The 17,125-nt window shown below is 34.8% G+C and overlaps 1 protein-coding gene across 2 annotated transcripts; it reads left to right on the top strand.

Moving 5' to 3' along the window:
• The first annotated feature begins 4,476 nt into the window (after window positions 1-4,476).
• LOC306857152 (EF-hand and coiled-coil domain-containing protein 1-like) lies at window positions 4,477-15,041 on the top strand. Of its 2 annotated transcripts, XM_079396893.1 has the most exons (9): window positions 4,502-4,654; window positions 4,762-5,328; window positions 6,209-6,758; window positions 11,079-11,185; window positions 12,972-13,107; window positions 13,197-13,314; window positions 13,404-13,502; window positions 14,341-14,410; window positions 14,490-15,041. In XM_079396893.1, the coding sequence occupies exons 2-9, from the start codon at window positions 4,764-4,766 to the stop codon at window positions 14,642-14,644; spliced, it is 1,800 nt and encodes a 599-aa protein (XP_079253019.1). In that variant the 5' UTR covers window positions 4,502-4,654; window positions 4,762-4,763; the 3' UTR covers window positions 14,645-15,041. The 2 variants fall into 2 exon arrangements, with proteins under 2 accessions (XP_079253018.1, XP_079253019.1); XM_079396892.1 differs by having other exon boundaries at window positions 4,477-5,328.
• Window positions 15,042-17,125: the final 2,084 nt, after the last annotated feature.

Genomic DNA, 17,125 nt, shown 5'->3' with positions numbered 1-17,125 from the left:
GAATTAAGTGTCTTTTATAGGCTGTTGTGAACGTTGGTAAGATAAGGAACTGGAGAACTGTAGGAGTCCTTCTAGAGAAATCAATAAGACATCGCAGTGGAATGCACTGCACATGTATGTTAGAGCACTTCTGAAAGCAAAAACATCTAAATCGGAGACAAATGTGATAAAATGTCATATAACTGATATGAAGACCTCTCAACCATCTCATTTCCAGTGAAGATGAGATCTCTTGGAAATAGTTTCTCCTAGAGAGCGATGAGATTAAATTGCAATTTGAGTCTCATGGATCTCAACTTTCAGAAGACATCTCAACAGAGTCTGAGACCTAGACATCCTTAAGATGAGGTGGGATATTTTCTCTGAGACCAGATAGGTCAAGGATGTGATAAAGGTGTTGTGCATGAGCGCTGGTGTTGTCTATACCTGCTCATGGCATGCATTGAGTTTGACTCACAGAAGCACATACGGACTGAACAAAAGTCAACATCCCAAGAGAAATGAACTTCCAGAAACATGGTCTGTATCTTCTCCCCGTGGCCCTTTGACCCCTGACACCCCTGCTCTTATTACGGCAATGCCGTGGGCTGCAACCTTTCAGTTTCAAATAAGCTCCTTTCAAGCAAAGTAAACAAGCTTTTGAAGAGCAGCTGCAGGTTTTGGATGTGAATGGCTCACTGTGATTCTCTATTGATCCGGGGGAGTTTCATTTTCCATGCACAGCATTACAATCCCATTTGCCTAGGGACGGCTCTGAAAATCAGAGTAATCTGAAAAAGATTACAGAGAATAATCTTTCAAAATAAATGACACCGATTTCATGCGTCATTAGGAAGCCTATTGAGAGGATTTATTCTAAGAGTGACTTTTTCGCAGCGGTTAAAATGCTCTCATCACTCATTCAGCCTGCTTGCGACCGTCTTTTGTGTTTTGTTTAGATTGTGATTTGCTTATCTTGACAACTCCTTTCAGTATAAAGTGTGGCAATAAAATGTAGCCTCAAATCTACTTCCAAACACAAGAGGAAAACAATTAACATATTTGTGATGTTGACGTTTTACCTGTTGATTACCTGAAGCAGGTGAACAGGTTTCTGGGTAATCTTTAACTGAGATGGATGTGGGATGTTTGCTGTTCTCCATATTGTGGGCCAAACTGTGGATTCATTTCTTTGTCACACTTTCCAGATTCCAAATAGCAAAGCTAATTTTTCAAAGCAAGAAGGTCTGATTTAAGATTAATACTAGTTAAGAGGACTATATCATAATTAGTGGTTTTATTGTGGATCATAGATCATTAATAAATATAGTTTAGATTTCATAATTACTCACTCTTTAATAATACTCTTTAATAAATAATACTAATAACAGTTAATAAAATAAACAATATTATAAATAGTGGTTTTATATATATATAAAAAAATCTAATTACTGATGTTTGATGAACATTTTATAAAAACTCTTTAAAACACTAGCAACACAATGCCAATTAATATAAAAAATAGTGGTTTAATTATGAATAAAATATAAATTATATATATATATATATATATTTAGTGCTGTCAAACGATTAATCGCGATTAATCGCATCCAAAATAAAAGTTTTTGTTTACATAATATATGAGTGTGTTGTGTATATTTATTATGTATATATAAATACAAACATATATAAATATATTTAAGAAAAATATGTTGTTTATATATTAAATATATTTACATATGAACTTTATTTTGGATGTGATTAATCACGATTAATTGTTTAACAGCACTAATATATATATATATATATATATATATATATATATATATATATATATAAAATTTATTATTATATTTATATAATTAAATGATAGCAGATAATTATCATTTATTTTAATATTACAAAAACTATGTTTGACAATACATATACCTAAAAACACATTAGCAATTATGAAAGTCATAATATCATAATCTTTTTTTTTTAATTATGGATTTTGGATGAATAAAATATTCTAGGATTAATATTATAATTGTTGTAATGGTGTTTGATGGGCCTAATTCTTTAAAACACCTCAGGACATGCCAAAACGCTATTCTGTTTGTACCAGACAACAGTAAAACTGGTGTCATTTATGAGCAAATTTCTATTTTGGGGGAATAATGGACCCTTTTGGATGAAGACTAATACTTCTGTGATCCACAAATGACAAAAATTATGTCTGCTTTTCTGTAAAATAGGTCACCATCTGAAGTCTTGACTTGTCTCATCAGGACCTGACAGAAAGCAGCAAATGTATGATAGCACGATATCTCACATCTATAGACAATCTGGTGCTTCACAAAGAGATATTACATGATTCAAGTAGGTAAGTAGTTTGGTGGGTAAACACAATCTGACACATGACAGAATGAGCTATCAGGTGTATCTGTGTGGGAGTATTTCCTGTGTGATGACAGTATTTGTCATGAACTAAGATGATAGGCTATTAAGGTGAGGACAGCTATTTCCGGAGTGGTATTTGAGAGGCACTAACACAGGACTTTTGCATCACATGTCTGCAAGGGTCTTGTTTTTTACAGGAAGTCACCCCACTGTAAGTTATCAACCTACTGTAAGTTCCAGTCAAGAAACAAAGGCTTGTGACTCAAGCTATAGGCCACTTTCTTACTGTCGTTACATAGATAAGTATCTAGAGTCACAGATAAACTGATATGTAGCAGAACTAGACACATACACTATATGGTAGCTAGTATTTTATTTTTATAGACTGTCTCCAGATATATCAGACCTCTATTTCTGATGCAGAAACATGATGTACTAGCTATTTGCAAACTTGGCATGCTCATCCACATCAGCCATTCCTATTCTGATATACAGTATGATATATGATCAGATGATCTAAAATAACATAAAAATAAAAACATAAATATAAAAGTCCATAGACAGCATACTTTTATTACTCTCAAAGTTTAATATAAGAATAAGAAAGATGATTTTATATACATCAAAACAAGTAACAAAAAGGATATATATTTATATATATATATATAAAGTGAATTATATGTATATATAAGTGAATATATAGAATTGAATGGAATGTTATATATTATATTTTTCCCCCTAAAAAGTTTTAATCAAGTCATTTACAAATTAGGCAAAAACAGTGAGAGTATCATTTATTTTTTAAATATTTAATTCATTCTAGTTGTAACGGAGCGAACGAGACGTGAGCCGTGCGGATCCATTTGCAAGCTTTATTAAACAAAGAACAAAAGCAGGGTCAAAACATCAGCAAACAGGTATGGCACCGACAAGATACAAGAATAATCCAAAGGGCAAGCGTGGGTCTTTGACTGGCAAACATAATCCAGAGGGCTTGACAACAGGGGTAATCCAGGAACATGAGCGATAGTCCAGATAAGGTACAAACAGAGTCCGAACGGCGAGACAAGGGTAAATCCAGGAAACAGACTAGAAAACAAGAAATAGATTTCGTATCGCAGCTAAAACTAGGAGAGTAATAAACGCAGAACAATACAGGAACTGAACAGAAAACACAGAATGGCTCGGTACGGGCAGCTAACACTAGGGGAGTGCTATACGCAGAACAATACTCAGCGATCTGTGAAAGGAAGTCCATGGTTTATGTAGGGTGTGTGATTGTGAGATGGTTCTCAGGTGTGAGCGTGTGATTGAGACAGCTGTGTGTACTTAGTGCAATGAATGATGGGAAATGCAGTACAGGGTAAAATGTAACAGTCTGTGTGGTGTGAAGGTCAATGTGATGGAGGAGGGACCTATGGTGGTGAGTAAATGGAAGTTCATAGACCAGATTCGTGACACTGGGCCATTTTATTAAAAAAAGTTTAAAAGGTCATGATATGTCACAGAACACATAAAAACAAATTGAGATGTGGTGGAAACGGTATTGTATTTATTATATACATGTTAATAAAATACAGTTAAATTGTAAATAAACCTTCATTTAAGCATACCAAATTATAACATTAACATTATATTCATTATTATTTTTTTATGTATTTTCCTTTTGTTTATTAGCGTTACTTGTGTTTGATGTGTATAAATGATTTTTTCTTATATTCTTATTTTACTCATTTGGAATAAAAAAGCTTAATTGTATGCCATCTATGGATTTTTATATTTATGTTTCTAAGGCTTTAACATAACTTCTATAGGCTATCTGCATGGGTGTTACCTGCTTCATTTTAGTCTCTTGTAAGTCAGTGAGTCATGCTCGAAAACTCCTCAATGTGATCTGTAAACTTATAAACGCTGCCATTTACAAGAGTCCACACTACCTGTATTAAGTGTCTTCAAATTCCAGAGAAGATCACTCTCTTGGTCAAGGTTCAAAAATCCTCAGCCTGAAGTGAGCAGTGATTGGACAGATCTGAAAGCTTTCACGTGCCCTGGGAAACACCACACACACACAGAGAGAGAGCAAGAGAGACAGACACACCTCCTCTGTCAACCCAAAGGGTGGAGTGGGTCTTTTGAAGACACACACAACCACAGTCCCTGAAGGAAGAGGTTGAGGAAAGGATTCTAAGTCAACAATGCATTTTGAATCAAGTTAATTATTAGGGTAAATGTTATATCTAGGCTACAAAATTGGCACTGTAATGTAAAGTGTTACTTTTTATACTCCTATATGGTAAGTTTCCAATAATTTGCAGCACATGTTGCGAATACACAATAATGTAAGTTGTCTGAAGGAGGTGGGCATGTAGAAACCCGGGTGTTTTGTGGATGTATCTTCAGTCATGCAGGTTTCGCGGATCCACGCGGCGCGTAAAAGCGAGTGGCTCAAATGCGCGCTAACGCACCACTTCAGCCCGGATCCCTGCGTGGAAAACGAGATCGTGGTTTTGGCCACCGGTGTGGACCAGTATCTCCAGGAGGTGTTTCATCATCTCGCCTTTTACAACGATGATGACCTCGTCTCGGATGAGGACTTTAGGAGTCTGTGTTTAATTTTGGGGATCCCCGTGAGCGCAGAGACCGAGAACGGCACCTCAGCGCGCCTGGATATTTGCGATGGACTTCCTCTTGTGCTGAACTTTAAAAATTTCCACGCACGGCTTTGTGAGTTTTTCTCGCTAAAAGCGCAGAAAGGACAGACTGGAGTTCGACTTCCGGTCAGCGAGGAGACCGAGCACATCGAGCGGGAGATCGGGCTCCGGTGTCCCCGCGTCCGGAGGAGAAAGTGCGTCAGTTTTGATCTGTCTGCCAACCAGCAGAACCGGAGGAGGTCAGTGAGGAGATCCGGACCCATTCAGAATCCGGATCATTTGCAGAGCTCTGCTGTAAAACCCAAGAGAAACGCAGGTAGGAGTCTCTCTCTCTCTCTCTCTCTCTCTCACACACACACACGCACACGCACACGCACACGCACGCACACACACACACACACACACACACACACACCCCTGAGCTGTCAGGACAGGTGGACTAATTTAACAGCTGTATTTTTCCATCCAAAAACTCAAGCCTTAGGGGACGTTTTTAGCCTTTAATTATGAATAATGAAGATTTATTTAAGATATATTTATGAGTGTCTGTGCCATAAAACAAATGCATATTGCATACACAACTATAAACTTAAATTATAATTAACCAAATAAACGGATTTATTTACTGATCAAGTACAAAATTATAGGAACATACTAATAATTAGTGTATGTTATATTTATAATTTAACTAATACGATATATTTACACAATTAATGTTTAAAATAAGTGGTTAGTAAATAATTTCGAATTTCTCTGAATTCATTTGAAATTTTCTAACATTACAGTGTTGAATATTACTGTATCCCTCAAAGAAAAGAAAATAGTAGTGTTAAAATAAAAAAAAACATCAACGTCATCATCATCTTCAAAGTAAAAAATGTAATGAATTATAATAAATATTAATTTACTCATCTAAGAACATAATATTTGAATGATATTGTATTACATTATAATAAAAAAATAAAACAATTACTTATCATATTTATTAAACTACTCTGAAATTATTTATTAATAAACATTTGTATTATAATAATTATATAATATTTAACATTTATGTCTTCATTTATATTACACCATTATTAAAATGGTGGATTAATAAATAATTTATATTTTCTATGAATCAATTTAAAAGCAAAACGCTGTGTTTTTTGTTGTGTTTAGCCATTACTGAAGACTCTATTTTTACTGTATTGCAGAAGATATTAACCCTCAGAGGAGATGGCAGGACCAGCTGGAGCTGGAGAACGCCAGTCTGAGGGAGCTGGTGGAGGACCTGCGTTCAGCTCTCCAGAGCAGCGACGCGCGGTGTTTGGCACTAGAGGTGGCTTTACGCCGAAAAGACATGCCATCCCAACATACTGCTGGAGGAACCCCTGAAATACAGGACTGCAAAACAAAAACACAATCCAAACACATGCAATGGGACTCCAGAAGAAGCACTAAAGACCTCCTACGAGAGCTGGAACTGATCCGTGCTTCTCGTGATGGACAGCTAGAGGAAGCCATGAGGTTTAACCAGAGGTTAGAGGAAGAGCTGATGGTGGCTTACGGAGAGATTAGCAGGATGCAGGAGATGCTGGACAGCGTCCGGACTGAAAACACGCGGATTAAGATGAGGACAGAAGAGGTCAGAGAGTCTCTGGCCGCAGGGCTGCAAGGTGTGAGGACCTTACAAGACCAGGCTCGACAAGCTGACCTGCTCCGAGAACAAGTCCAGAGTCTGGAGAGCCAGCTGGAGAAGTTCAGGTAGATCTTTTATTTATCTAATGCTATCATTTCAGTTACACACATGCATAACTACACCACAGGTAAAGAAGTTTGAAGTGTTTTTTTTGAAAGATTAAATTAATAATTTTATTCATCAAGGATGCATTAAATTGCTCAGTCAAGACATTTATAATGTTTAAAATTTTAAAATAATGAAGGGCTTTACATTCAAAACAGAATCCTAATAACAAATATATCACAGTTTCCACAAAACTATATAGCAGCACAACTGTTTTCAACATTGAAAATAATAATAATTTTTTTCCAGCATCAGATCAGCATATTAGAAGGATTTCATGCACTGAAGACTGGAGTAATGATTCTGAATATTCAGCTTTGCATCACAGGAATAAATTTTAAAATATATTCAAATAGAAAACGACGGAAGCGTATTGCATTCACTTGAGGAAAAAAAATCTGCTCTGTTTTTCTGAATTAACGAGTTAATTATCTCAGAATTACGAGATAATTTTTCATTAAAAAAAGTTTTTGCTCTGTTTTTCTGAATTAACGACTTAATTATCTCAGAATTACGAGATAATAAAAAAAAAAAGTTTTTGCTCTGTTTTTCTGTAATAATGACTTAATTATCTCAGAATTACGAGATAATTAAAAAAAAAAGTTTTTGCTCTGTTTTTCTGTATTAATGACTTAATTATCTCAGAATTACGAGATAATTTTTCATGAAAAAAATTTTTTGCTCTGTTTTTCTGAATTAACGATTTAATTATCTCAGAATTACGAGATAATAAAAAAAAAGTTTTTGCTCTGTTTTTCTGAATTAATGACTTGATTATCTCAGAATTACGAGATAATTTTTCATGAAAAAAAGGTTTTGCTCTGTTTTTCTGAATTAACGAGTTAATTATCTCAGAATTACGAGATAATTTTTCATGAAAAAAAGGTTTTGCTCTGTTTTTCTGAATTAATGACTTAATTATCTCAGAATTACGAGATCATTTTTCATGAAAAAGGTTTTTGCTCTGTTTTTCTGAATTAATGACTTAATTATCTCAGAATTACGAGATAATTAAGTCATTAATTCAGAAAAACAGAGCAAAAACTTTTTTTTTCATTAAAAATTATCTCGTAATTCTGAGATAATTAACTCGTTAATTCAGAAAAACAGAGTAGATTTTTTTTCCTCAAGTGAATGCAATACGCTTCCGTAGAAAACAGTTTAAATTATAATAATATTTCACAATGTTACAGTTTTTACTGTTTTATTGATCAAATAAATGCAGCTTTGGTGAACATAAGAGACTTCAATGTTCAAAAACATTAAAAAATCTTAACAAACCCAAATTTCTGAACAGTGTTTGTGAAGTATTAAATTCATAGTTTATCCAAGTATGAGAATTCTGTTATCTTACACTCATCCTCTCGTTATTAATTGTTTTTGTCCATAAAATAAAAGTCAGTGGGGTTAAAAACAACACTAAATCACTGTGTCTTTTGTGTTCCACAAGCAAAGATATGCAAATATGGAATGACATTTTCATTTTTGGGTGAACGATCGCTTTAAGAGCTTTTTATAATTACAACCCGAATTCCGGAAATGTTGGGACGTTTTTTTTTAAATGGATAAAATGAAAACGAAAAGACTTTCAAATCACATGAGCCAATATTGTATTCACAATAGAACAGAGAAATCGTACACTTTTTTTCTACTAAATGAACTCATTTCAAATTTGATGCCTGCTACAGGTCTCAAAAAAGTTGGCACGGGGGTAAAAGGACTGAAAAAGCAAGAAATTTTGAAAAGATTCAGCTGGGAGAACATCTAGAAGCAACTAATTAAGTTAATTGACCTCATTTATAAAATGTTGCGCAGAAACCATCCTAAATTTGATCTTACGATCATATCTTGAATATGCGTACGTGTGATTCATAGAATGAACGTACGAACAGAAAACGCGCGTACACATCTCTTTCAGATGAGAAATCTATGAATCGCAAATGATCTTGAACTTGCACGCAATTGAATGGTTTCAGCTCTCTGCCTTGTAAACGACTCCTAATTAATGTTATAAACATATAAAATATCAACAATCATCATAATTTCAAACAGCGAGCTGCAAGAACAACTTATATTTGAAAAAAACCTGCAATACTCCGACAATAAAAAGTGCGTACGTGACCATTACATGACGCTAAGCACTTTTCCACATCAAAGACAGTTTTTATAAATATGAGCGCTGGCGTGGATTTAAGCGTACAGACATCTGTTTTGAAAAGAAGAGATGCTACACCATGGTAAACATGCCCCCGTCCCAACTATTTTGAGACCTGTAGCAGGCATCACATTTGAAATGAGCTCATTTTGTCAATAAAATTGTAAAATATCTCAAGTTTAAACAGTTATGTTATGTTCTATTGTGAATAAAAACGTCCCAACATTTCTGGAATTTCGGGTTGTAAGATGATTTTACCTCATTTTTGATTGGTTGTCCCCTTTTCAAACTGGAATTGAAGTTGAATAATTTAAATTTATAAAAAATCATACAAAGAACCACTTCACTTCAGGCCCTAGTCGACCATGTATAACGTCTATAAGACAGGCCGACCCTCCACACAGGACTTTTCTAAGACTCAGAGCAGACCACAAGGGCATTCCGAGACGAGAAGCCATAATCAACAGAAAATCTTGCATAAGTAAGCTTTAGAGTTGATGAAGAAGCAGCGCTTGGCTATGAAACAGTTTGGACAGGAGCAGCATTGCAGGGCTTGTCGCAGACATGACTGATTTTCCCTTGACAGATGTTAATGACCTGCTTTAAAACCACAGAACGGCACAGTTTCCTGCAAACGGTTATTAGTCATTCGCTTTCAAGTGTGAGTATTACAGCAAATCACACAAAGCCTCTATTACAGCATCTAACTCTACATGTCTTATTATATCCTGTGAGGAAGGATATGAGGTCCAGACATGTTTAAGCAGGTATGCTGGACAATCAGAGATCAAAGACGTTTGTGATTTTTACAGTGCTGTTTCATTTGAACAGAGAACATCTGAACATCTATGAACATAATAATTAAGAAATGTCTGAAAAGGACAGAGAAATTAAATGAGAACTAAAAGCCACAAAATACTTTACATCTGTTAGTATCTATCTGTCTTTCTACAAACTAAAAAGGTTAAGTATGTAAAAAAATGGAGGTGGTGGGGTGGGGTGTGGTTGATTTATATTCTTTAATAAATAAACACTTATGGATGTAATAATACATACATACAGTATATTGTATTTGTATTGTAACTGTACAAAATAAACTTATTTTTGAACTAATAATAACAGTAATAAATAACCAATAACACAAATATTCATAATTTCAACTGATGACTTTACATTTCTAAAAACAGAAAAATAATTAGATTTACATTTAATATAATTAATAAATACTGACATATCATATCATATGATGATATTCTCGTTATGCCATTATTAGTTCTTCCTCCTCACCTGTCTGTCCCTCATCAGCTCCCCTACATATAGTCTGTTCATTCTGTCTTTGTCCCGTATTGTTGAAAGTTACCTCATGTGTGCATAGTCACAATATATATATAGTCACAACTACTGTGTGTGGAATGAGGAACACCAAGATGGCAATGAAGAAGAAAGTTCAATAATCTTTAATGATTCCACAAGCATAATCCAGATGGGGCAGGAAAACATGCACAGTATATATATATATATATATATATATATATATATATATATAAATAGATGTCTAATTTTACAGTGTAAATTATAAAACTTAATAATGACTGAAAAATAATGACTGTTTTTACACAGGTTTCCGGAACACTCCTCTTACTGCAATGCAGTGAGCATTAGAGATTACACAAGCCAAAGTATTATTTTTAAGTATAACGAACTAATAAGCTTCTTAGAACTAATTCCAGCATGCATTACATGGCCAAATGTGCTATAAAACTGTAGCTCACATTTACTTTGCAATCAATCAAGTAGATTGTTGGCTTTCAGTCGACGCTTAGCAGATTAATATCTGTGTTAATATTTCATTATATTTATAAATATTTCATCAATATTTGCATCACAGAGCGGTGATGTAATGCTCTTTCCTCACCTGGAAAAGCAGGTCGAAACATGCCAGGTTCCTGAAAATCCACACGCTCTGCTGGGACAGTTATCAAACTTGTTCATGCATCAGCAGCACGATAAACACAGCGTGCTGAACATCCTCTCTGAGTTATGTGATATTAAATGTTTTGATTCCAGACATCTTGACTCATCTGCGCAGAAGGTTAATCATATTTACTGTATGACTTATTCTTAGGGCCCAGTGCACCTGCACAGAGCTGAATATGAACAAAACTGAAATACTAGCTGAACCATGTGGGTCTGGATTTCCCTCCCCCACCAGTCATGATGATGCCAGAAGAGGTAAGAGGATCAAAAACCATCATAAACAAATCAATTTCTCATTAAATTTTTGTAAAGATGGATGGAATTTGATTTTACATTTTGCATGCACAATCAATATAGCTGTGGATGTGGTCTAAATGGAATTCTGCATACTGCATACTGTGAACTAGCTTCCATTTCTTAAAAAAAAAATGCATCATGCTTTACAAGAAATTCAAACAGTATTAAAGGGATAGTTCACCCAAAAATGAAAATGTGATGTGTATCTGCTTACCCCCAGGGCATCCAAGATGTAGGTGACTTTGTTTCTTCAGTAGAACACAAACGAAGATTTTAACTCAAATCGTTGCAATCTGTCAGTCATATAATGTCAGTCAATGGGACTCACGGCTTTGAAAGTAAAAAAAACATACACAGACAAAACCAAATTAAAACCTGCAGCTCGTGAAGATACATTGACGTCTTAAGACACTAAACAATTGGTCTGTGCAAGAAACTGAACAGTATTTATATCATTTTTTACCTCTGATCCACCACAATGTCCAACCGTTCTGAGCGTGTTCACAACATCCGGTGCGTGACGCGTCAACGTGCTCTGGCATAGACGCATGCGCGGAAGTGATCTGCCGCGCATATAAGTCACTCAATTTTTAGATCGCTTCCGCGCATGCATCTACTATGCAAAAATAACTGTAGACAGTTAACATTTTTGAATTAATAATTATACTAAAATAAAACAATAACAAAAATATCCATAAATAATGTAATCTAATTTTTTAAGATTTTTTTTTTAAATAATGTGATCTAATTAAAGAATATACATGATTTACAGAAACAAACAATATTTTCAATGCATTATTTTTTATAAATAAAAATAAATAAATAATTGATTACTAAATTGTATATTTATTTTTTTGACATTTAAAAACAAAAAATGTTCTAAAAATAATTGTACAATATAAATTATATACTATTTCATATATAAATATAATACATAATATAAATGTATTATAATGTAAATAGTATTGATATAAATATACATGTTAGTGCTAGTGTCACTAGCACTACCATAAAACATATAAATAATAACACCTTTAACACAGGGTTCTCTCAAAATGTTTCTTTTATATTTTTTCTCCAGTTTTGTGAAAAATTTCTATTTTGATAGTTCAGTAAAATAGTTAGTCAAAGAAGAGATTACTCCAAGTTCATTCATCACACTACATCAAGTGCATCAAGTCGAGTGCATTTCATTGTATGATACAACTTTTCTAGTGTAGCAGAAGCCAGTGTTGTGCAGCGTTGAAGTGCTGTGCAGGTAAAACCTCACTCCCCTGATCTCAAGCGGCGCTCTATCGATTGATGCCTTTAGCCTCCTTGTTAGAGCGCCCGCCTCCCACGCCGGAGACTGCGGTTTGAATTCTGCTCGTCGTGGGGCGAGTAGAACCGCAACATTGGTGCCGTGACCCGGATAGGAGTGAGGTTTAGGGGGGTGAGTGTAGCAGAGGCCAGCAGGTAAGTGCTGTGCAGGTTAAACCTCACTCCCCAATCTCAAGAGGCGCTCTATCGATTGATGCCTTTAGCCTCCTTTTTAGAGCGCCTGCCTCCCAGTCTCATAGACTGCGGTTCAAATCTTGCTCGGAGCGGTGCGAGTAGGACCGCAACACTAGCAGTTAGCTTTGCTGTATACTTCACATTTTGACAAATTAATGTATTCCACATTTTTTGTGCACAGTACATACTGCAAAATAATATGAAGGCAGGGCATTAAAGACAGTAGTGGTCATGTGACGTCTCTGTGCAGAAGAAGACCTGCAGAGGTCAGTAGAGGGTCGGGCAGCATCAGATGAGGAAGAGGAGGAGAGGAGCATAGATGATGGACAGTGCTGCCACCTGGAGGTGAATCAGCTGATTAACAGATTACACGGCTGTGCCAAAGGGTGAATATATCTTTAACATAAAAGAAAAATGTTCTGAATTTTGGCTATGTATTAATTTGACAAGTTCACACACTTCTATTGTTCCACAGGTGTCAGAAAGCTGCTATCTGTAACTGGCTTGTCTCTCAGAGCTCTGGTCACAGCAAAGACATCAAAGCACATGTGTGGATTCCTCAAGTGGATGAGAGGGCAAATCAAGCAGGAGAGGTGAGAGTTAAAGAAGAATCTATGATAATGGCATATCATACACCACATCATCTCTAATGAATGCCTGCCTTCTCTGTATCATCCTGTAGATGAAGCAGAAAGAGGTGGAGAGTTTGCGAGTTTATCATTCACTGCAGGAGGAGAGACTGACTGATGCGCTCGTGTTACTGCTGCAGATACCACACAAAGTGAGAACTTGATACAAAAATTAAAAAAAGTGTGTTCTGAGTGGTTGCTTCCTGAAGTCAGTGGTAGATATGATATGATATATGGTATATGGCATGGTACCCCCTTCATCCCCTCATTGTAAAACAAAAACAAGCAAAATACATTAAATTATATTTTAAGGTAATTTTGTCAAATAAATATATATTTTTTCATAAATATTTCTCATTTTATGTTATCAGATGTAAATGTTTAATGTGTTTAACTATATAAAATCAACCTTTTATCAAATGCAATATTAAGTTTATATTTATATTACATTTAAAATGTATATAAAAATGAATCTACAATTTTAACATTTTATATTATAAAATTACTAATGATTTAGGACATAAAGAAAACTTTTATTATTTAATGCAGGGATTCATAAAGTTTTTCATAAAGGTCAGCTGAATCCCTTTGACCAAAAATATTTTATTAAAGCATCCCTTGAGCTTTTCAGTAAATATTTCAATAATTCAACACATATTCATTTATAATTTGAATATTTCAGTAATGTAGTTCTTTGATGTCAGTTAATGGTCACATAACATATAGGGAAACACATAAAACATTTAATCTTTTTTATTTCATTATTTAGTTGATTTTAAATCAAATAATGAGTAAAGAAGGAGAGTTAAAAATTACCTGGTTAAAATGACTTCCTGTTCATTCATCACATTGGAAATGAAAGAAAGATCAAGTCATGTGCATTGCATTGCAAAAGCCCACACTGCCACCTAGTGATTCAGCTCAGTAACTCACTTTTCTCCTTGTTTTCAAGCTGAAATCCTCTAACCTGTGTGCTCTGACCCCTGACAGAGAGTCTCTCGCAGGATCTTGGGGAAAATACTAATCAACACACTAGATCTGTGTACTAGAAAAAGTCACGGTAAGCTCTGCCTTTCTGTTTCATTTACATTGTTTTCTTTCATGTAAAACTGCTGGGTAAACTCCCGTCTTTCCTTCAGACTGCACTCCGGTGGTTCTGGTGGTGGACACACTGTGCCGGCAGCTCCTCTCCAGTGACCTCCTGGATGGAGGAGAGGAGGTCAGCGCTGGGTCACGACCTTCTGGGACCTCAGGTCACCGAAACACATCCAACCCCCTTCTGATGTCCTGCTGAGATTTTACAGATGTCCCACTTAAGACACTTTACATTAGGGTGACCATATGTGCCATTTTCTCCGGATGCATCCTGGCCAGGATTTCTATATTGCCTAAAATATCTAGGATTTGGCTTTGTTTGCATGTGTAGACCGATCGGTCAGTGACATCGGTTCCTTATGTTTTTGAAATGCTCTCGAGGTACTCTGAATCAAAGCAATATAGAAATCCTGGCCAGGACGCGTCTAGGAAAAATGGCACGTATGGTCACCCTACTTTACACGAGGGTACAAATTGGTGTTCTGTTATTTGGCATTATTACTAGAGTTATTGTAATAAGAATTATTAAACAAATATTTTTCATTAATTTATAAGAAATAAATGACTACCAATAAAACAAACAACATTTGGTGCCTAACCAGCTCCTTCTTAAAGGGGTCATCGGATGCAAAATTGAACATAAATATGTGTTGGAAGTGTGTGTACACATCCATCCTATAATGATACAAATCTAGAGAGGGGAACAGCGTATGGAGAGTTAAGGTAAAATATACAGCAGTGTCACTGTCTAGTCAATGCGAGAGTTCTCTTAAAGAAACGGTTCATCTAAAAATGATATTTTTGACTCTAATTTTGTTCCAGACCAATATGCTACATTATTTTTGCCGCAATACAGAATTTAAAGGGGTCATCGGATGCAAAATTAACTTTACAAGTTGTTTGAACATAAATGTGTGTTGGAAATATGTATACACATCCATCCTATAATGATAAAAATCCATCCAGTGTTTTTTTTTTTTTTAAATCCCCTTTCTCAAATCAGGCTGTTCTGAGATTCCTGTCAGAATGATGTAGTTCTGCACAGGCCCCTCCCACGATAGTTGATTGACAAGACCGTCTTACCTTAGACCCGCCCTGAGAGAGCCGAGAGCTGTTGTGTCTACTCCAGTGCAGGGGAAGACAAGAACGTCTCTGATTAAGCGATTGAGGTGTTCTGTTGTTGGATGTAATAATGAACATAGCAGTCGTCATTAACTCCCGACATCTGAGCCGCTGAAGACACAGAGGATTAACGTTACTTTCGCTTTGAAGTGAATGCGCTGATCTCGATCTGCCTAAATGCATCTATGTTCACGCGAATCATTCGTGATCCAGCTTCATCTACAGAAGAAGTGAGCATAAGGTTTTTTTTATGAATCTGCAAATGGCCTTTCCTAATAATGTGCCAGTTAGCCAGTTTCGCGGTTGAAGTTTACAGTCTGCTCATCACCCCACTTAATATACTTTTTTAGTATACTTTTATATAACTTTTTTTATAGACTTTTATATATTTGACTTTTCTTGAAAGTACTTTGGTACAGCTGTCCAGTGTGTTCATGACAGTAAATTCCACTCACCTAACTGCTGAGGCTTCAGTTTAAAAAATAAATATAGTTGCTTTAAACAGTATTCACATGTACCAAAATTGTGGTAAGGGTTGCAGAAATGTCAAAACTCATATAAAATTAAATTTAAAAATCAAACTGTTCATATATTATAATTAGGATTACCTTTTCGGGTGGACAAACATCACTTTCTTACCTTTAAAAAAAAGAAAAAGAAAAAAAAAAGAATTGGATTTAAAATGTTCAAGCCCTATTTTGTACTCTATTTGTGAAAAGTGTCTTAAACTATTCTTCTGCATAGAACATGAGGCCATGTTTTCTATTTATTTGACTTATCCAATCACATATTAGTTTCCTGAAATCTTTCCACTTGTTACGTGCAAGACATGACGCGTTTATATTTTTGTGCATGTTCATTTGGAGGTGGATGTGTGACTGATATCTGATATCCGAATGTGACAGTAATTCATTTATGATGTCAGTCCATGTGACACGGTGTCACATTTCCATTCCGCACCGCTCACTGAGACGGGGACAAGATGTGACTCCTCATGAAAGCACTTCAGGGACGTCTGATCACAAACTCAAGATTTTTTACTTAGAAAGTAAAAACAAACTAACAAAAATACTTAATTTGATATTTTTTTTAATTATTATATATATTATTATTTTTAAAATTATTATTAATTATTCAATTTTTTTATCTCTGTAAAGCCTGACATGAAAAATCAGAAGTCAGAAAAAAATATAATTCTTTAAAATAGGAATACATTTTTAAACATTTGCATATATATCTATATAAGTGCTGTCAAACAATTAATCGCGATTTATCGCATCCAAAATAAAAGTTTTTGTTTACATAATACATGAGTGTTTACTGTGTATATTTATTATGTATACATAAATACAAACACATGCATGTATATATTTAAGAAACATATGTTATGTTTATATATTAAAAATATTTATATATAATATAAAATATTATATAAATTTATAAAAAATATTACCGTAAATATTTTCAAACAATGCACTGTATGTGTGTGTGTGTTCATATATACATAATAAATATACACAGTACACATGCATATATTATGTAAACAAAAACTTTTATT

The sequence above is a fragment of the Barbus barbus genome (genome assembly GCF_936440315.1).
Source record: "Barbus barbus genome assembly, chromosome: 37".
Lineage (NCBI taxonomy): Eukaryota > Metazoa > Chordata > Actinopteri > Cypriniformes > Cyprinidae > Barbus > Barbus barbus.
This window is presented reverse-complemented; position numbering and strand designations above follow the sequence as displayed.